General features: G+C 43.8%; 1 protein-coding gene across 4 annotated transcripts in view; it reads right to left on the bottom strand.

Moving 5' to 3' along the window:
• FAM13C (family with sequence similarity 13 member C) overlaps positions 1-20,818 on the bottom strand; it is a 218,460-nt gene that overhangs the window by 34,234 nt on the left and 163,408 nt on the right. For all 4 annotated transcript variants that reach the window (XM_075348703.1, XM_075348701.1, XM_075348704.1 and 1 more), the window contains exon 6: positions 12,892-12,991. In XM_075348703.1, coding sequence (XP_075204818.1) covers positions 12,892-12,991 — 100 coding nt within the window. The remainder of the gene's footprint in view (positions 1-12,891; positions 12,992-20,818) is intronic.

Raw genomic sequence — 20,818 nt, 5'->3', positions numbered from 1 at the left:
CAGGGAGAGCACATCACAAGCAGGGGCAGGGGGAGTACATCACAAGCAGGGGCAGTACATCACAAGCAGGGGCAGGGAGAGTACATCACAAGCAGGGGCAGGGAGAGTACATCACAAGCAGGGGCAGTACATCACAAGCAGGGGCAGGGAGAGCACATCACAAGCAGGGGCAGTACATCACAAGCAGGGGCAGGGAGAGCACATCACAAGCAGGGGCAGGGGGAGTACATCACAAGCAGGGGCAGTACATCACAAGCAGGGGCAGGGAGAGCACATCACAAGCAGGGGCAGGGAGAGTACATCACAAGCAGGGGCAGTACATCACAAGCAGGGGCAGGGAGAGTACATCACAAGCAGGGGCAGGGGGAGTACATCACAAGCAGGGGCAGTACATCACAAGCAGGGGCAGGGAGAGTACATCACAAGCAGGGGCAGGGAGAGTACATCACAAGCAGGGGCAGTACATCACAAGCAGAGGCAGGGAGAGTACATCACAAGCAGGGGCAGTACATCACAAGCAGGGGCAGGGAGAGCATATCACAAGCAGGGGCAGGGGGAGTACATCACAAGCAGGGGCAGTACATCACAAGCAGGGGCAGGGAGAGTACATCACAAGCAGGGGCAGTACATCACAAGCAGGGACAGGGAGAGTACATCACAAGCAGGGGCAGTACATCACAAGCAGGGGCAGGGGAAGTACATCACAAGCAGGGGCAGGGGAAGTACATCACAAACAGGGGGAGTACATCACAAGCAAGAGGAGCACATTGCATCAGTAGAATCTCTCTCCATTGAATATGGAAGAGGTGGTGGTTTGGCAACGTTGGAATCCTAGAGTGTCCCAGTAGATGAGGCACAGGGTACATTTACAAGATCAGTCATAAGCAAGTACAATATGCATTTTTATTAATCTGTAGCAGAAGTGTAAGAGCTCACTCACATGAGCGTATAACGTGGCTGAGTACTATCCGATGTTTTATGGGATAGCACTCAGGCCAATGTTATACTATGGAGACGTAGTGACCAGCACTTTTTTTGCTCATGCTGATTAAGCATGAGAAAAAGATTGCTGCATGCTGTGATTTGCAGCTTATATTGGGTGGCGCGCACTCATACAAGTCTATGGGTGAGTGCAAAACATCGGACTGCACTGATGACATCCGAGTGCAGTTTGATTTACACCGACACAGACAATGGAGAAGATGGAGAAAGTTCTCCACCTTCTCCTCATCTGTGCTCTGATTCTCACATGTGAGAGAATCGGATCACTGTAAACCGACACTCAGCCTAAACTCTGACCAGAGTTTGAGTTGAGCGTCATTAACATTATCAGCCCAATTCTCTCAGATGAGAGAATCCACTAATAAAGCTAGAAAACAGAAGCGCTGATAGGGGCTTACCAGATAAATAAACGAGTAAATCAGAGAATCCACGGCTGTGTGAGTGAGCCCTAGAGCTTACACTCAGAATTCTGCCAGCATATCCACACAGGGATTAGCTTTGAGTGGGTTAATCTGTGGCTTTCCTAACCGGCACAAATAAATGCACATGCTGCAGTTTTTTTTTAAATCTATATCATGTTCATTATTCGACATAGATTTTTTTTCCCCTCTGCATTTGAATTAGATAAGAAATATCCCAATAATTTGCATTGCATGTGAAATTTTAGCAGATCTGATCTGGGTCTAGGTGCAAAATCCATGCCTAAATCTTTGTCAAATCCTGAATGTGTGCACTTTGCCTATGCACAAACTAATGTTGCCTGAACCTAACGATATCGATGGGTTCAGTAGATGGTCTAATGTGTATGGGGACGCCGGGGAAATGATAGTCGGAGAGATGTCAATCGCGCGTGTCTGATATTCGGCTGCCGATTGTATTGTTCTCCCTGGCTGCCGGCTGACATGTCAGTTGGTGGCTTTCTCATAGAGAACATAAGAGCGCTTGGCCGAACCAGCGCCCGTGTTTATGGGAAAGTTGGCGGAGATGATAGTCGGCTGAATAATCGACCCTGTTTATGGGTGAGTTTTCTGAGATGGCAGTCAGCCAAATGAGCGCCCCTGTTTATAGGAGACTTGGTTGAGATGACAGTTGGCTGAACAAGCGCCCCTGTTTATGGGGGAGTTGGCTGAGATGACAGTCAGAGGAACAATCAACATCGTTTGGCCAACAGTCATGTAATGTGCATAGCTGGCTTTACTCATATTTAATCAATCATCTTAGCCTGCATTTATTGTACAGTTGCATTAATTTGTCTCTGTACCCACTGCCGTCAATCTTACAATTTCTCATAAAATCATGGAGAGAAAAGTAGAAGCAAATTAAATAGAAAGCACTTCTTAAGAAATGGGCAAAGTGAAAGAAGCAATTTCCTGTGGTGTGCGAACTACCGTACTTTCATTTAACAAAGAGCTCTGACATACACAAAAAAAACAAGTACTAAAAAAAAGAAAAGAAAAACCTTATACGCTATAGAATCAAAATACAAGAGAGAAATTCCAGTCACTGTGCGCCCGGAAAAAAATGAAGTACCGTATTTTTCGGACTATAAGACGCACCGGACCATAAGACGCACCCTGGTTTTAGAGGAGGAAAATAGGAAAATAAAATTTTAACTAAAAAATGTGGTCATGGCACACTGTTATAGGGCGAGGATCTGCTGCTCACACTGTTATGGGGGTAATGTGCCCAAATTCTCTACTAAGGTACCCCATTCTGGTAACGATCCTCCTGCCTTGTATATGATCCTGCTCATATACCCCCATCCATCCTGCTCATATACCTCCATCCATCCTGCTCATATACCCCCATCCATCCTGCTCATGTACCCCCATCCATTGTGCTCATATACCCCCATCCTGCTATATACCCCCCATCCTGCTCATATACCCCATCCTGCTCATATACCCCCATCCTGCTCATATACCCCCATCCTGCTCATATACCCCATCCTGCTCATAATATACCCCCATCCTGCTCATATACCCCATCCTGCTCATAATATACCCCCATCCTGCTCATATACCCCATCCTGCTCATAATATACCCCCATCCTGCTCATAATATACCCCCATCCTGCTCATAATATACCCCCATCCTGCTCATCATATACCCCCATCCTGCTCATAATATACCCCCATCCTGCTCATAATATACCCCCATCCTGGTATATGGCCTGTATCCTATGGCACAGAAAAAAAAATAAACGTTTATACTCACCTTTCCTCACTCCCTGCAGCACCGATCAGCTTCCTCTCTGTCTCAGCTTAAGCGCCACTGAGTGGAGCCGTCACCGTTGTCTGCAGCATCGCGATGTCTTCCTGTCTGTGCCGGTCAGCTGATCTGTGTGGACACTAGCGGCGCGCACAGCGATGACATCATCGATGTGCTCACCGCTCTCTACACAGATCAGCTGACCGGCACAGACAGGAAGACATCGCGATGCTGCAGGGGGACGGCTCTACACACGGTGACGAGTGAGTGTACTGATTCACTGCACCCCGTGCTGATAATGATGCACGGGGAGCAGTGAATACAGCCGCACATGATCAGTCCAGGCTGTAGTTGCCCGGGGTGATCATGCGGGCCGGCTGTTAATTATGCGCGCACCCCCCGCCCCTCATCCCGCCCACTTGTCAGAGCCGGCTTTAGCGCTGAGGGATGATGGGCGGGAGGATGCATGCATATGAAATGAGCGGGCCCACGTGGTCACGGCAGGCTGCTACAGCCTGCTCGTGCCCCCGATGACCCGCTCCACCGAAGCACCCTCATTCCCCGCAGCCACATTCAGACCATAAGACGCACCCCCCACTTTCCCCCAACATTTGGGAGAAAAAAAAGTACGTCTTAGGGTCTGAAAAATACAGTAAAATGATGGCAGCATTATCATAATGCACGGGGCTGAACAAATGTCAAGAGCTTTGCAACCACTGCGCCTATAAGTTTGGTTCCGGCATGTAATATTCCGAGATACATTCTAGCTCTTCTGTCTTGCTACAAAAGTTTACAATTCATCAGGGTTTCTGAAATTTTTTCTTCTAACTTCTCACCAGTCAATCTAAGCTGAAAGAATGACCACCACCAGGGATTTTTATCCTTTTCAAAAGCCATACAGTGTCCTAGGTGCTAGCTCGTAACGGCCAAAAAGTCTTTCAATAGCAGCCACCGTACCCAAACTAGTAGCCGCAACCCCCCCGTAAAAAGTGCCAGTACCCTATAAACCACATTAGTAATACAAATATTGTTCTTGTAATCAAGACAGAAGCATACTACAAATATTACGTTATGCGATTCTGCACGAATAAAGGCAGCATAGTGGATCATGTCCCTCTCAATATATATCTTTTTTGTGGCACCTACGTTCCTACTGTTATTGGAATCATACTCAAATATAATGCAGGAGTAGCTAATATGCTGTAGTGAAATGATTGTACATAACTGGTGCACAAATGGCAAGAATAGACTATGAATGAAGAAATATGCAGCCTGTCCTATGATACCCTAATGTGCCTATGTCTGAGGTTAAGTGGCTGGTTATGGGGCCTCCTCAGCCTGTTAGACTCTTTTTTTTTTTATCTCCTTCTCCATCAGGGCATCATCAAGCAGGTACAATCGGCATTAGATTTGTGAAGGCCCAGCCACATCTATGAGAGGTGTAGAGATTTGGTGCCATCAGGGGGCCGCAAAGCTCATTTTGAAACACTTTAATGTTTGTCTGTATTGTGACTTTACCATTTATTATCCCTGTGATGTCACATTATGTTATGCCTAATCCTTCAACTTTATTAGCATCATTATAATTTCTTTTCTACATTTTTTTGAGTGTGACATCACAGAGTGCGTTATTTCTCCTATTACGATGATGTTTTTATTATCCCTGTGCGGTCTCTCCACAGCGGTTCAGTACAACTGATACAATATTCACTCACACCTCACTGACACGACACATTAATGTGATATCATTGTGTTTATTATCCCAGTATTGTGACATCACTGTGTGTATTATAACATTACCGTGACATCACTGTGTTAATTATTTCTGGAACTGTGACATCACTGTGTGTATTATCCCTGTACTCTGACATTACTGTGCATTATCTCTGTACTGTGACATCATCCGTGTGTGTGTGTGTGTGTGTGTGTGTGTGTGTGTGTGTATTTATGTATGTATGGATGTATATATATATGATGTCACAGTACAGGAATAATACACACAATGATGTCACAGTACTGGGATAATACATGGTGATGTCACAGTACAGGAATGATACACACAGTGATGTGACAGTACAGGGATTATATATATATATATATTCCCTGTACTGTGACCTCACTGTGTGTATCATTCCTGTACTGTGACATCGCTGTGTGTATTATCCCTGTACTGTGACCTCACTGTGTGTATCATTCCTGTACTGTGACATCACTGTGTGTATTATCCTTGTACTGTAACATCAATGTGTGTATTATCCCTGTACTGTGACATCACTGTGTGTATTATCCCTGTACTGTGACATCGCTGTGTGTATTATCCCTGTACTGTGACATCGCTGTGTGTATTATCCCTGTACTGTGACATCGCTGTGTGTATTATCCCTGTACTGTGATCACTGTGTGTATTATCCCTGTACTGTGACATCACTGTGTGTATTATCCCTGTACTGTAACATCAATGTGTGTATTATCCCTGTACTGTGACATCACTGTGTGTATTATCCCTGTACTGTGACATCACTGTGTGTATTATCCCTGTACTGTGACATCGCTGTGTGTATTATCCCTGTACTGTGACATCACTGTGTGTATTATCCCTGTACTGTGACATCTCTGTGTGTATTATCCCTGTACTGTGACATCACTGTGTGTATTATCCCTGTACTGTGACATCACTGTGTGTATTATCCCTGTACTGTGACATCACTGTGTGTATTATCCCTGTACTGTGACATCACTGTGTGTATTATCCCTGTACTGTGACATCGCTGTGTGTATTATCCCTGTACTGTGACATCGCTGTGTGTATTATCCCTGTACTGTGACATCACTGTGTGTATTATCCCTGTACTGTGACATCACTGTGTGTATTATCCCTGTACTGTGACATCACTGTGTGTATTATCCCTGTACTGTGACATCACTGTGTGTATTATCCCTGTACTGTGACATCACTGTGTGTATTATCCCTGTACTGTGACATCACTGTGTGTATTATCCCTGTACTGTGACATCGCTGTATTATCCCTGTACTGTGACATCGCTGTGTCTATTATCCCTGTACTGTGACATCACTGTGTGTATTATCCCTGTACTGTGACATCACTGTTTGTATTATCCCTGTACTGTGACATCACTGTGTGTATTATCCCTGTACTGTGACATCACTGTGTGTATTACCCCTGTACTGTGACATCACTGTGTGTATTACCCCTGTACTGTGACATCACTGTGTGTATTATCCCTGTACTGTGACATCACTGTGTGTATTATCCCTGTACTGTGACATCACTGTGTGTATTATCCCTGTACTGTGACATTACTGTGTGTATTATCCCTGTACTGTGACATCACTGTGTGTATTATCCCTGTACTGTGACATTACTGTGTGTATTATCCCTGTACTGTGACATCACTGTGTGTATTATCCCTGTACTGTGACATCACTGTGTGTATTATCCCTGTACTGTGACATCACTGTGTGTATTATCCCTGTACTGTGACATCACTGTGTGTATTACCCCTGTACTGTGACATCACTGTGTGTATTATCCCTGTACTGTGACATCACTGTGTGTATTATCCCTGTACTGTGACATCACTGTGTGTATTATCCCTGTACTGTGACATTACTGTGTGTATTATCCCTGTACTGTGACATCACTGTGTGTATTATCCCTGTACTGTGACATCACTGTGTGTATTATCCCTGTACTGTGACATTACTGTGTGTATTATCCCTGTACTGTGACATCACTGTGTGTATTATCCCTGTACTGTGACATCACTGTGTGTATTATCCCTGTACTGTGACATCACTGTGTGTATTATCCCTGTACTGTGACATCACTGTGTGTATTATACCTGTACTGTGACATCATTGTGTGTATTATCCCTGTAATGGGATATCATTGTATGTATTATCCCTGTACTGTGACATCACTGTGTACAGTATATATATTATCCCTGTACTGTGACATCATTGTGTGTATTATCCCTGTAATGTGACATCATTGTATGTATTATCCCTGTACTGTGACATCCCTGTGTACAGTATATATATTATCCCTGTACTGTGACATCATTGTGTGTATTATCCCTGTACTGTGACATCCCTGTGTACAGTATATATATTATCCCTGTACTGTGTTATCACTCATAAACCAGATAATGTAACATCACAATTACATTATCAGGGCTGTCACAGCACTGTCTATATTGTGACATCAATGTGGGTTTTTTTTTACCCAGATAATGGTAATTTTAACCTATAATGTGACAATCTTTGTATGTGACACCACTTTTGCTTTTGTTCGCGATGCTGTGACATCATTGGTTTTATTTTTCCTGTACGATGACTTAACTGTGTTTAATATCCCGGTAATGCTATATCATTGTGTGCATTATCCGGATGCTGTGCCCTCATAATTTATTACCCCAAAGTATAACTTTAGTATCTGGGCGCTGCCTGGCTTTTGGGGTTTTATGGTAACATCACTGTTGTAATTTTTTTTGCTGTTTGGCAACGGGTCATTTGAAGACTGTATCTTCCTATTGATTGTTGTCTCTTATTTTATACTGTACCTCTTTTTAATCTTTTTAATTTTTTGGACCAGGTAGCCCCCCCTTATGTTTTTTTATCTCTATTGTTATGCCATTAGGCTCCCTTTGCATTTACAGTATATGTTTTTATGGATTGTGAATAAACTGTTGGTTACTGCAGATGGTCAGTGCTATATGAGGTATTGTTTGAGTGGGGGTATTTATTGGTGTCCCCATCGTATGGGCAGGATTTAAAAAACAACTTGCCTGCTGAGGTGTAAACGTGACATTAAATAATTAAAGAGGTTGTCCAGTACCATAACTAATTTTGTTTCACAAATCTTGCTATTTTGTGCCTCTCAAAACATCCATTATGTTAATTTAGCAATATTACCTTGTATCATGGTCTAGCAGCAATTTCACATTGCTGTATAGAGCTCTGATGGGATTAATCAACAACCTCTTTCCTGACCTAGTGTGTTCTATTACTACAAATTCCATCATGCATTGCAGTGGCTTGTAAGCCAGCACCTATCACAGTCACTCAAAACTCCACCCGAACCCCTCCCTCCCATCCTTCAGGAATCTTCAAACTGCGCCTCAGACCCAAAACTGAAAAACTAAAGAATTTGAAAAGACACTTGATTTATTGATCTAAATGCTGTGCAAGAGATAGAAAGTAGTGGGCAACTTCTATAAGGTATTTCCATTCATTACGGTATATTGCAAATTTGCCAAGTTTTGGATAACATTGGATACTTTCAGTGACAACATGTTATAATTCTGTTAATACGTGAGGACTACCAAGTTCCATCACCGATAAACTCCCAAGATCAATAAATCTGGCGGAGACCCCCTATATCAAATTGGATAACTCCTTTACATCAATGTACTTTCTTATTTCTCTTCCATAAATTGTTTTTATTTACACCAAACAGTAATCCGAGAGCCTAAAATAAGTCTAAGTAATAAAATCAAATTGTGAGTATAAAAAGCCATTAGCTGGTAGCACACAAGTAAAGCAGATCCTGCTCCTCGGACTGACCATACTTTGGAGTTCAGCACAATACGTTACCCGCGCTTGTGCTTTACACAAATAGAATACATAAAAGCCAGTAATTACAGATGAACAGTGTGCGCTGTATCACATACGGTAATACTTAAAAGCGTGATAAACGGGAAATCTCCCATTCATCTAATACGACCCCAATTACCAAAAGGCTGGAATACTGCATCCAACACAACAGCAAGGCTTTGCAGAAGAAGAGTTCTGTTGCTGAACCGGCTGCCTGTCATTCATACCCTTTACCAACAGAATGAGTGGGGAGGTGCATAAAAAGAGTAAGAATGGGTGGGGAGGGGTGTAAAAAGAGTAAGAATGGGTGGGGAAAGGCGTAAAAAGGGAAGAATGGATAGGAAGGGGCGTAAAAAGAGCAATAATGAGTGGAGAGGGGCGTAAAAAGAGTAAGAATGGGTGGGGAGGGGCGTAAAAAGAGCAAGAATGGGTGGAGAGGGGTGTAAAAAGAGTAAGAATGGGTGGGGAAAGGCATAAAAAGAGTATAAATGGGTGGGGTGAGGCGTAAAAAGGGAAGAATGGATAGGAAGGGGCGTAAAAAGAGCAAGAATGGGTGGAGAGGGGTGTAAAAAGAGTAAGAATGGGTGGGGAAAGGCATAAAAAGAGTATAAATGGGTGGGGTGAGGCGTAAAAAGGGAAGAATGGATAGGAAGGGGCGTAAAAAGAGCAAGAATGGGTGGAGAGGGGTGTAAAAAGAGTAAGAATGGGTGGGGAAAGGCATAAAAAGAGTATAAATGGGTGGGGTGAGGCGTAAAAAGGGAAGAATGGATAGGAAGGGGCGTAAAAAGAGCAAGAATGGGTGGGGAGGGGCGTAAAAAGAGTAAGAATGGGTGGGGAAAGGCATTTTTTATCCACAAACATCATGGCACACTGAAACGCAAGTAATAATGATATAGCCATAAGAAATAGTCGCTTTGAAAAGCCCCCTCAAAATAACTAGCCCCCTTTGTGGTATGATTGTACAGTTATTTTTAATATAAGACTACATACACACAACAGACATGTTGGCGGCTAAAATCCCCAGTGCACTTGAAATGCTGCAATCCTCCAATTCAATAATTACTTAGAGGTTGTCCAGTGAAGATAAATTACCACGAATATATAGGATAGGTGATAATGTATAGATCGGTGGGGGTCTGATGTTGGGACATCGATTGGTAGAATGGGGCACAGTTAGAATTACTGTAAATGGCAGTGTACACACCCGGCCGATGTCCCATTGACACTGTATGAAGCTGCTGGAAAAAGATGAGCGCAGCTCTCAGCAGAACAAGACTGGAACAGTGCTCCGCTATGCACAGTGCTCCGCTATGCACAGTGCCGCTTCATGCCAATGGAGATAAAAGTGTCCTGTTCTGCCGATTGGTGCAGGACTCTGCGCCCAAACTACCACCGATCTTTAAGTTGACACCTAGTCTGAGGATCGGTAATAACTTATTTTCACTGTACAACACCTTTAAAATTGCAAGGAAACCCAGAAAATCGCACGACCGATCAGACAAATCAGCCGTTTCCCTACAAAAATAAATGATTCTGCATAAAGCAGTTCAGACAAGCTGTTTTCAGCTGCGTGTGAACACAGCCTAATGAGTTTATTTTAATTACCTTTTATATGTGGCTTCACACAGTGTTTATAGGACAGTTTTAGCAGCTATTTTCACATTTTTGAGGTGGGAAATAAAGCTGAGATTTTGCAGTGTTTTATGAATTTTAAGGGAATGTGTCAGCAGATTTTTGCTATTTTATCTGAGAGCAGCATAATGTGTGGTGCAGAGAGCCTGATTCCAGGGATGTGTCACTTGCTCAGCAGCTGGCTGTAGTTTCAATACAATCAGTGTTTTATCAGCAGGACGGTGTCATGTCCTAGGTAGTCCAGCTAATCGGTGTAACCCCACCCCCACCAGTGTACACATGAAGCTGCCACTCAGGGGGTGTGGGCGGTGTTATACAATGCTCACTATTCTGAGCACAGCTAAATCTACAGCAGAGAAAACACAGATTCTATCAAAACTGCACAAAGCACTCCAGTAAGTGACACAGGGTTTGAATCAGGCTGTCTGCCCCTACATCATGCTGTGCTCAGATTCCATAGAAAAAACCTGCTGACAGATTATCTTAATTTTTTAGGGTTTTTTTTATGATTTTCTTTTTTTTTTTTTTTGCAAAATGCAGCATGATTAAGATATGTCAGGTATTCTTTTCAGGAATTTTTTGTATAGTAAATTAAAATGTCTGAAAAATTGTATGTCAAAAGTATGTGACCATAAACAAAATGCCACCTAAAGGAAGCCTGGAAGAAATGGTTGAAACCAATTTCATATTTTAACAAACAACACAAGAACGTCACAAAAAAAGAATTTTTGAAAAATGCATCTTTTTTTCCAGCTGTTTTGGGGGCAAAAATTGTTGCTGCTTAAAGGGAACTTGTCAGGTGCAATATGCACCCAGAACCATGAGCAGTTCTGGGTGTATATTGCTAATCCCTGCCTAACCGCCCCTGTATACACTAGCATAGATAAAGAGATCTATAGAGAGTATTTCTAAAGATCTTATATGCTAATGAGCGAGGGGACTAGTCCTCTGGGCGTTCGTTCCCCTGGCTAGTCGGCTCCATTAGCATGTTAGTACGTCCCTGTGGGCGAGCTAACATGAGAATTAATGTGCAGCGTCAGAGGATGATCTCACACCTCTCCGCTGGATTTGGGCTCAATGCGCATGACCCCGGAGTTTGGGTCATGCGCACTACTTCAGTTTGAAGCTAGGACATGTACACCCGGCTTCATAGTGCGCATGACCCTAACTCCAGGGTTATGCACATTGAGCCGAAATCTAGTGTCGGGCAGCGATGGCAGCGGAGAGGTGAGTGAGATCATCCTGTGACAAAGCACATTCATTAGAATGGTAGCACGCCTATAGGGGTACACTAACATGCTAATGGAGCCGACTGGCAAGGGGAACTAACGCCCAGGGGACTAGTCCCCTCGCTCATTAGCATACGATAGAAGATCTTTAGAAATACTTTTTCTAAAGATCTCTTTATCTAGGCTAGTGTATACAGGGACAGTTAGGCAGGTATTAGCAATATACACCCAGAACTGCTCATGGTGCTGGGTGCATATTACACCTGACAGGTTCCCTTTAATATTTGCTGTAATAGATAGTGATATGGAATTATTAAACCCACTATCTTTTTTTTTCCTTTTATTTTTGGTGCATTTTTTGTGTATCAGTGGTTTTTTATCAAACTACAGCAAGCTCAATGTATATTTTTCCATATACCGTAGTTTGATGTATAAGAATAAAAAAACAGGGGGAAAAAATGACCTTTCAAAAAGCAACAAAAAAGCTTGTAAAAAAAAAATCCCATAAAATTCATGCAAGCCACAAACCAAAACAGCTGCCTCTTTCGGGGCTTTATAAAAAGGGTTGTCTCGTAAATGAAGCTCTGTCATCAGTGTCTATGGAGGGAAATCCTCTTTAATGATTATTATGATCGTGGCCATAACTAGGGCTGCTACATTTTGGCCGACGCAACAGATTTTCATGAGTCTGGAAACAGCAAGATCATCACTAGATGCCCAGATTATGTCTCAGATCAGATTACACTTCTGATCACCTTTACTAGACCAGCTCCGGATGCCAAAAAAGAATCGAAAATATGTCACTGATACAAAGTATCTAAATGTGATAAATATTTATGGAAACAGAAACCGGCGATTGATCAGGCACCGTCCATTGCAAAGATGTCAATGTTTTCCTTTGTGCTCTGATCAGAACCAAATTGTTTCGAATGGAGCTAAATATTTTCTAACGCTCAATAATATCCAGACCTCCGTCCGATCTGCAGACAATCTGGATTTCTGTAGCTTCTATGGATGGTCATTGTAATGTGGCTTTTAATGAATGCTGATGTAATGACAGACGCATTTCACACATTCTGCTTTCCAGAGATGTCTCCTGGCCAGGCAATGAGGGAGGCAGCACATTTGATAATAAGAATTGAGGGTTTTCATTAAAAGAGACACTTACGACCAAATGTAGATCAAGAATAAAACCCTTACCTGCATGGTTACCTGCGTGGTTTGCCGCCTCGTTTGGCACAGTTTGGATCAGAGAAGTGGTCGCCTCTTTGCAGCCATGAGATTGTACCACGACCTCCTCCTGAGATGGTAGAAAAGCAGAGCACAGATCAGTTTCTAGGGCTTGGAGCTTCAGGAAGGAATTCTGCAAACAGAAGCAGAACATCAGGCTGGCTGACAGTGGCACCGCGATGTGATGGCAATCCTGTAATGTCCCCGCAGCAGCTGGCTCTCCTGTAGCAAGGATTGCAAGCTCTTTAACAGGGGGGAAACCACCAGACAGAACCTACGCAAATGGGACACGTGGGCTCTGCAGCTCCGCAAATCCTCATGCATATGGATTATTAATGGCACCCGGGGATGACGATTCCGTCAGACTGACCTCATTTTTTCTTAGATCAATGTATCTGCTGCAGGGGGGAGGGGAGATCAATGCTCACCATAGGCTCCCAGCCATCCATTCATGTGTGTGACATCAGCATGTCCTGACTACAGAGCACACCCCCAGCCATTGATGAAAAAGCTTGCCATACCTTTACACACGAGCACAGGGGTTAAAGGCGTGGGCGCTGCACGGAGCTGTCACAATACAATTTATCTGCTGTCTCAATCCAATTTTCATCCACGCACACCTTCCCTGCACATAAACAATGGCACGCTTACGTGCCAGCTCTATTTATGGCACATCCTATCGAGTTACCAGCAAATCACATTAATAAATTACTAGCATCTGGTAAAAGAGCAGCAGCCCTCACTGCAGATCGCTGCCCATACTACGTGCATGGGTGGCTGGGCAGAGGATGGGACGTGCAGTGCGGCAGGGACACCTGATGTGGCTCATCAGCAGAGCTCACTGGCACCAGGACTCACCCACCCTCCCCAGCACTGCACCCAGGGGCGCCGCACACCCACACTGCCCACCACCGGTACGAACAGGCTTATGCACATATGTCCCCATAGATATAGTAACCAGGTATACATCCAAACAAAGAATTGCCTACACTGCAGCCACTACTAGAATATATAGTGTATTACTTCATTTCCTATGGGGAATGAGGTAATACATTAAAGCAACAAATAAAGGGGCTTTCCTCTTCAAGAAGCACTCCGACTAACCTGTGTTACTATGCATGTAATGTAGTGTGATAATATGCTCACCTACTGCCGCTGTGCAGCACCGCTTTATGCTCTTCTCGGTGACGTCACCGCACATGACAGCAGCCGGCCCATTCTACAGTCTATGTGTGAGCCGGAAGTCTCATTTACATTGACAGCTAATGGAGCATCGTGCTGAGGCTCCATAGACTTATATGTATAAACCACTTGCGCTGTGTGACCCAGAGGAGTCTGCAAGAGCGGGGTGATTGTTTACATTACATCAACAGCGCTGCAGCCAATCGCAGGAGCAGCGGCGAGGAGGCAGTGGAAGGATGTGTACCAGATATTTGTAGTATTATTAGTAGCAGCATACTGATGGCATGCAGAATCATGAAAGGGAAAAATATCTTTAATATATGCACAAATTAAGCTGACACTGTGCAAAACGTGATTTACTTATCAATATCAGATTGGTGGGGGTCCTACCCCGGGCACCCTCACAATCAGCTTTGCCAGTTCCGCAGCCATTGGAGCCAGGACACCACAGCTGTATAGTGACCAATTTGGGTACTGCAGCTCAGATCCTACCTAAGCCGAGAATGGCCACTATGTGCAGTGTATGGAGGTTTGTCATCCCAGCTCCAATCACTGGTTACTTCTGTGAACAGCTAACTGGTGGATGCGCCGGGTGTCAGACCGGAACATCCTGCTCCAGATGTTTCTTGGCTATTAGACAGCCAATCAATATGTTGGGATTACCTACCAATGGTAATATTGTAGCAAGGTTGGCTACTGCATTAATGTGATTGGCTGGCTGCATCGCGGCCCACTGTCCCCTAGAAGCAGTTTAGGGAGAGTTGATATAAGAGGGAGAGCTTAAATTAGAGCAGGGTTTGTGCACTTGCACTCTTTAGTGCCTTTTATGTGGCACTAAAGGGTATTTTCAGTCTTGTTTACCTTAATAAATAAATAACTTAAAAAAAAAAAAACAGTGTGGGGTCTCTCCTATTTTAAAACCAGCCAAGGCAAAGTAGACAGCTGTAGGCAGCTATCACCAGCTGGGAAGGCCCATAGTTATTTGGCCCTTTCCAGCCTAAAAATAGCAGCCAGAAGACACTCAAGAATTGGTGCATCCATGTGATGCGCCAATTCTGGGGCGGCTGCGAGTGCTATTTTTAGACTGGGAAAGGCCAAATAACCATGGTCAGCTCCCAGCTGTCTGCTCTATCTTGGCTGGTTATCAAAAACAAGGGGGAACCCTTTACATTTTTTTTTATTATTTATTAGGTTAAACATGGCTAAACAGCGTTTAGGCTAGTTCAACCCAATAAATAAATAATAAATGTAAAAGAAACCATGTGGGGTCCCCCTATTGTTGATCAGCAACCATGGTTAAGCAGACAACTGGGGGCTGGTATTACCAGGCTGGAAAGGTCGAGGGTTATATGGTCCTTCCCCGTCCGAGCATCGGATCTGCTCGATTCAAGTAACGTGCACTCAAACAATTTAGTGCTTGTTCAGCAATAGTGTTTAATATCTTAATCTTGGACAACCCCTTTAGGTTGGTCTTTCAGGTCTCTTACACATAGTATTGGGGAACTGCATTAAAAAGTAAATCCTCGTTGTTTTTATTTTACCAAATGTGTTGGAGACATGATTTTGTGACACTAATATATAAGTATTACAGATTCTCCTTCTGAGCTCAATAGTACAGCCGTCCGCACAGACTATACAGTTCTACTATTCTCAGAATGACTACTGCTGAAGGAGCGTGTGAACAATCCTGCCCATCAGCCTCCTCTAATTAGAAATCACTGCACTTGAGAAAGCTGTTTATCTACTGGAAGAGTGTGACAAGGAAGTTTTTACAAACATCACCAACTGTCATGTTGAGATGACTGATTCTGGAACTCTGCCTGCTGACTTCTCTGATGTCTGGGACCAGTGCAGGTAGTCTCGGGCATTGACTCACAGACTTGTAGTTCATAAGCAGACTAGCGAGAGTTAATCTCTGCTGGGCTACTTATTAGTCTCTTTTGATCACATGCTATGGGGAAGCCAGTTACATTCGCTCCCCTCCTATATATGCTGGCTGGACAATTCCTTTAATGCCAGCTATAGCTTCCTGTACTGGTCTGGTGAGGTGTTGTGGTTGTAATACTTTGTTGCTGTGAGTGGTTGTGGTGTTAACCCTTCTTGTCCTTTTGTTGCTGCCTTTCTACTCTTGATTTTCTCCTCAGTTTTTTACTGTTTGTTCTTGTGAGTTTGCAGTGTGTCTGAGTTTTGTTTTTCCCCAATCTGTCTTACTATGTGTTGCCATCACACTGCTGCCCCTTCCTTCCCTGGTGGTGGAAGTTTATTCCTGGTCAGAAGAATAGTAAGGCACGGGACTCCGACACCTCCATCATTAGGGGTAACCCTGAGGTTAGGGATAGCCTACGGTCCCCTGGCGTGAGAGACAGTATAGGAGCCTCCTATCACTCACTATCCTACCGTCATATCATGATAAAGAGGCAGATGGACGTATCTGGCAATGGCTCTCCATATTGTGCTGTTCTTCTGATCTCATACTATTTGCAATGATGGTAACCATGTGTCTAATAAAAGTTTGATCGCCTGAAATATCACATGAACCATATATTTGGATTGCTTACACATTAAAGAGTCCCCAGAAAATGCATAGATTTGGAGTGCTGGGTCTTCATTAATTATTATCAATTGGAGGAGGCTGATGGACAGTTCTGGTCACAAGTTCCTTTATCAGCAGCTATACTCAGAACATGATAAGGCTGCTTTCACACTACGTTTTTTAACATGTGTCATGAACGTTTTTTTAACGCAAAAACGGATCCAGTGCAAATGCGCTTTCATTTCAATGCATTTGCAATGGACTCACGTCAACATGCGTTCACATGCGTTTGCGTGCATTATAGTGAGGATCCAGAGACTTGCAGTTTTTAACTTTTTTCAAAAACGCTACTTGTAGCGTTTTTGAGCTGCGTCCAAATACTGCAAATTGCTGGATCCTGACTATACTGCACGCAAACGCATGTGAACGCTGGCATGCTGATAGACAGGATCCTGCTTGCTCTACTGAGCATGCCCAGAAACCAGCCTGGCGTGATCAGTCTCTCTCTCCCCCTCCCTCTCTCCCCCGCCTGAGAGCGGCGGACGCTCGTAACCAAGGTAAATATCAGGTAACCAAGCAAAGCGCTTCGCTTAGTTACCCGATGTTTACCTTGGTTACGTGTGCAGGGAGCAGACAGCCCGGCTCCTAGCAGCTACGGACGCTCGTAACCAAGGTAAATATCGGGTATCCAAGCAAAGCACTTCGCTTAGTTACCCGATGTTTACCTTGGTTACCAGTGTCTGCAGTTGTCAGATGCCAGCTCCCAGTCTATCACGTTCAGTTCCCCTCGCTCCCGATCACATGACTCCAATGCCCGCCCATAAACTTCAAGTGGCAGGATCCTGCAAAATAACACATGCGTTTGCATGCGTTTTTCCTTGTAAAAACAGGATCCACTTTTACAGCAAAAAAACATTCATGATGCATGTTAAAAAAACGTAGTGAGAAAACAGCCTTACTGTGCTTTCTATGAGGGCAATTGTACTAACAAGTGCAGGAGCACAATCTGTATACATCAGTAAGTGCCATGTATGCAACACATCTGATAAAATAAAGATTAAGCGGAGACTTCCTTTAAAATATGTCATAATGTAAAGGGGCCCAAACAGAAGAGGGTCCCTAAGCAAGAACAACATGTGGTCATTTTGCCATTTATTAGCTCTGTGACAGAAGTGATTTGCTGATTTGGAGGTGGCAGCGGGCCCCCTTACCTCTTGGGCCCCTGTGCGATTAGACTGCATAAATGGTATGTCCATAGGCAAATTATAGACTAAGTAACTGACAGTACACACATGTGCCATTATTATCTCATCTTAAACCTGACACACATGACAAGAGAGCTTAACCAAAAATATATGTATGATGGGTGTCGTCTGTCACCCTTAGGCAACTTATAAATAAACATATATGTTTAACATATTCATTTCTATACCGGATAGTGCTGAATTTGATTGAATTGGTATACTGACTTGTATCGTTTAGACAATTCTGGTAAATGTTAAAGGTTATTTCCCCCAAAATAGTTATGGTAACTCCTTTCCAACTAGAGCCCCAAGAATAGGACTCTGCAGCCCTTTCTTGAATGGAGCGGAAGTGTGCAAGTGCAACTTCTGCTCCATTCATTGTCTATGGCCCTGCTGGAAATGGCCGAGTTCAGGAGTCCCATGGAACGAGCTCGAGGAGCACTTGAGGCTCCAGAGCTCCGATCTTGTGATTGCTGGGGTTACTACCAGTAGGAGAAAGTTATTCTCTGTCCTTTAGATTGAGTTTTTTTTTTGGTGGTGAATAATCCTTTAAGGATGGACACTTATAGTGTGTGCTACTAGCTGGCAGGACAGTGTGGGCTTGACATTCATACATTTGCACTATTTTTAAATTAATGGATATTATATTAGACAGCTACATCACTTTTTATTATATCTAAATATATTTCAAATGCAGCCCTGCACAGATGAAAACACCAGAAACACCGTCCCCATTGAGGCTCACAATCTAAATTCCCTATAAAGATATCTTCAGAGTGTGAAGAAGCAGCCCATACAAACACGGGGAGAACATACAAACTCCTTGCAGATGTTGTCCTTGGTGGGATTTGAAACCAGGACCCCAGCGCTACAAGACTTCCGTGCTAACCACTGAGTTACCGTGCTGCAGATACACTACATTTGATTTTGAACACATACTGACAAATCCTGGAGGAGGCAAAACATATCAGTCCTTCTATCCTGAGTAAGAAAACTAGGCACCATCATGGGGATCTATGGCGCTCCTTCTCATCTGTCTACTCCACTGACTAGTGGATCATTTGGGGGTTACTGTGTCCCCAAGAAATACAAGAACATGTAATCTCTGAAGCTTATAGGAACAGTCAATGCAATTCTGATTAACTGGAGTAATTTTATATATTAAATGTTCCCTGTTTAGGCTTTTCTGATGGACAACACAATGACTAACAAAATGTCCAACAAAAATAATATTTTGAGGCTGAAAAATGACTTCACGGTGCTGATCCCTATGTGTCCCCCTTCTGTCTGACTTGCTGCCTGTTGTCCAGTGTAATCTGTCTCAAGCAGCAGAAACACGGAGATGGATTACAAGAAGTGGAGTGAGCCCTTATCACTCTGCTCCTGCTCTCCTGTCTGTCATACTTTATACAGGTATAACAGAGATGGGCTTTCAGTTCAGTACAGGGAATCTGACAATAGCAATGCATGCTGGACTGTGAGGAAAAGGCAGCTCCAGCACCTATATGTTACATCACCACCGGAGTCCGCTCCAGCGACTTCTGCTCCGATCGCCAGGCGACGCATGTTCCTGCCGTGGATGGTGCTGGTGATGGGAGAGAAGTCAATGCCAGCGGCACCGGTAGGCGCAGGCTCAGCTCAACCACTGGACTGGGTTTCCTTGGGATCTGCAGTACCACTGGCTAACTATAGGTTGCATGTGTCTTCCAGCTGAAGTTACCATCATTCAGCTACAACCAATGGGAAGACACCACACCCTTCTTATTCCCCCTCCTGTCTGCTGACCACTGCCAGAGATAGTTCTGATATTCTGGTTCCTCTTCCGCCCTGTTCTGTTTTATGATTCTCGTGTTCTGACTTCTGCTTGTTTCCTGACTACCTCTCCTGCTTGCTGTTTATGTACGTCGCTGCTCTATTCGGATTTGACCTCTGCTTTGTTTTCTGATTACATCATTGCCTGCCGATTCTGTCCCTGTTCTGCAATTCCTAGTTTGACCCTGCCTGACGACTACTCTCATCGGACTGCAGCCTTCCACAGCTAGTGATCACCGGGGCCCTGTGTAATTCCAAATCCCTATATAGGGGTTAAAGGGTTTCAGGGTTCTGGAGGTCCTACTTGGTGAGAGGCTTCCCTCTAGCCTGTCCATTACAGCCCGTCTGAGTCTGTGGATCCAGGCAGGCGTTACACTATAGAGAAGGCAAAATGTTAATTAAGAGGAACCACCCATTAAAAAAGAGTGAATGGCAAGGTACAGTGGATGAATTTTGGGACAATTATTAACTATATTAGGCTTCTATGTGCCCCAAAAGCAAGTTTAACTTGCGGGGAATGTGGGCTTTAACGCCAAGGTTTTACTCTTGTTTAGGGTGAAATGCCAGATTTGCTTTACCTTTATGACGGTGTTTCCAAGATGAAGATAATAACGTAAAATTAATTTGTAGGGAATCCATCATGTGTTACGATGACCCCAAACCCCACACGTTGCTGTAAACAACACAGAATAGAATCCCTCCCTTAGGTTTGTGCCGCTGAAATCTCTGCATGAGCAGTTGCTATTTCTGGCAGTGACGCAGCGGCCTATTGTCTGCAGCACAGCGAGGACGCAGGAGAGGAGCTGCACAGAAAATAACCTCTCCAGCAATAACAAACTTCCATTTCTACTGGATGAAATAGGAAAAGCAAATTATCCTCAAAAGTCAAGTGACATAAATGATAGATAATAAATGAGGTTTGCACTGGTGTTACCGTTTACGTGGGTACAGGATCCCTGAAGCACGTCTAAAACCCATTTTTAAAACAGATCCCATTGACTATTCTATGAATGATACCAAAGTGAAAACAACCTTAAAAAGGGAAAAGGGTGAGCTGGTGTGACTATTTTTCTAAATTCAGAAAGTTAAATAAAATATAAGAAGGTTCACCTTACCAAACCCCTTC

Source organism: Anomaloglossus baeobatrachus, chromosome 5 (genome assembly GCF_048569485.1).
Source record: "Anomaloglossus baeobatrachus isolate aAnoBae1 chromosome 5, aAnoBae1.hap1, whole genome shotgun sequence".
Lineage (NCBI taxonomy): Eukaryota > Metazoa > Chordata > Amphibia > Anura > Aromobatidae > Anomaloglossus > Anomaloglossus baeobatrachus.
This window is presented reverse-complemented; position numbering and strand designations above follow the sequence as displayed.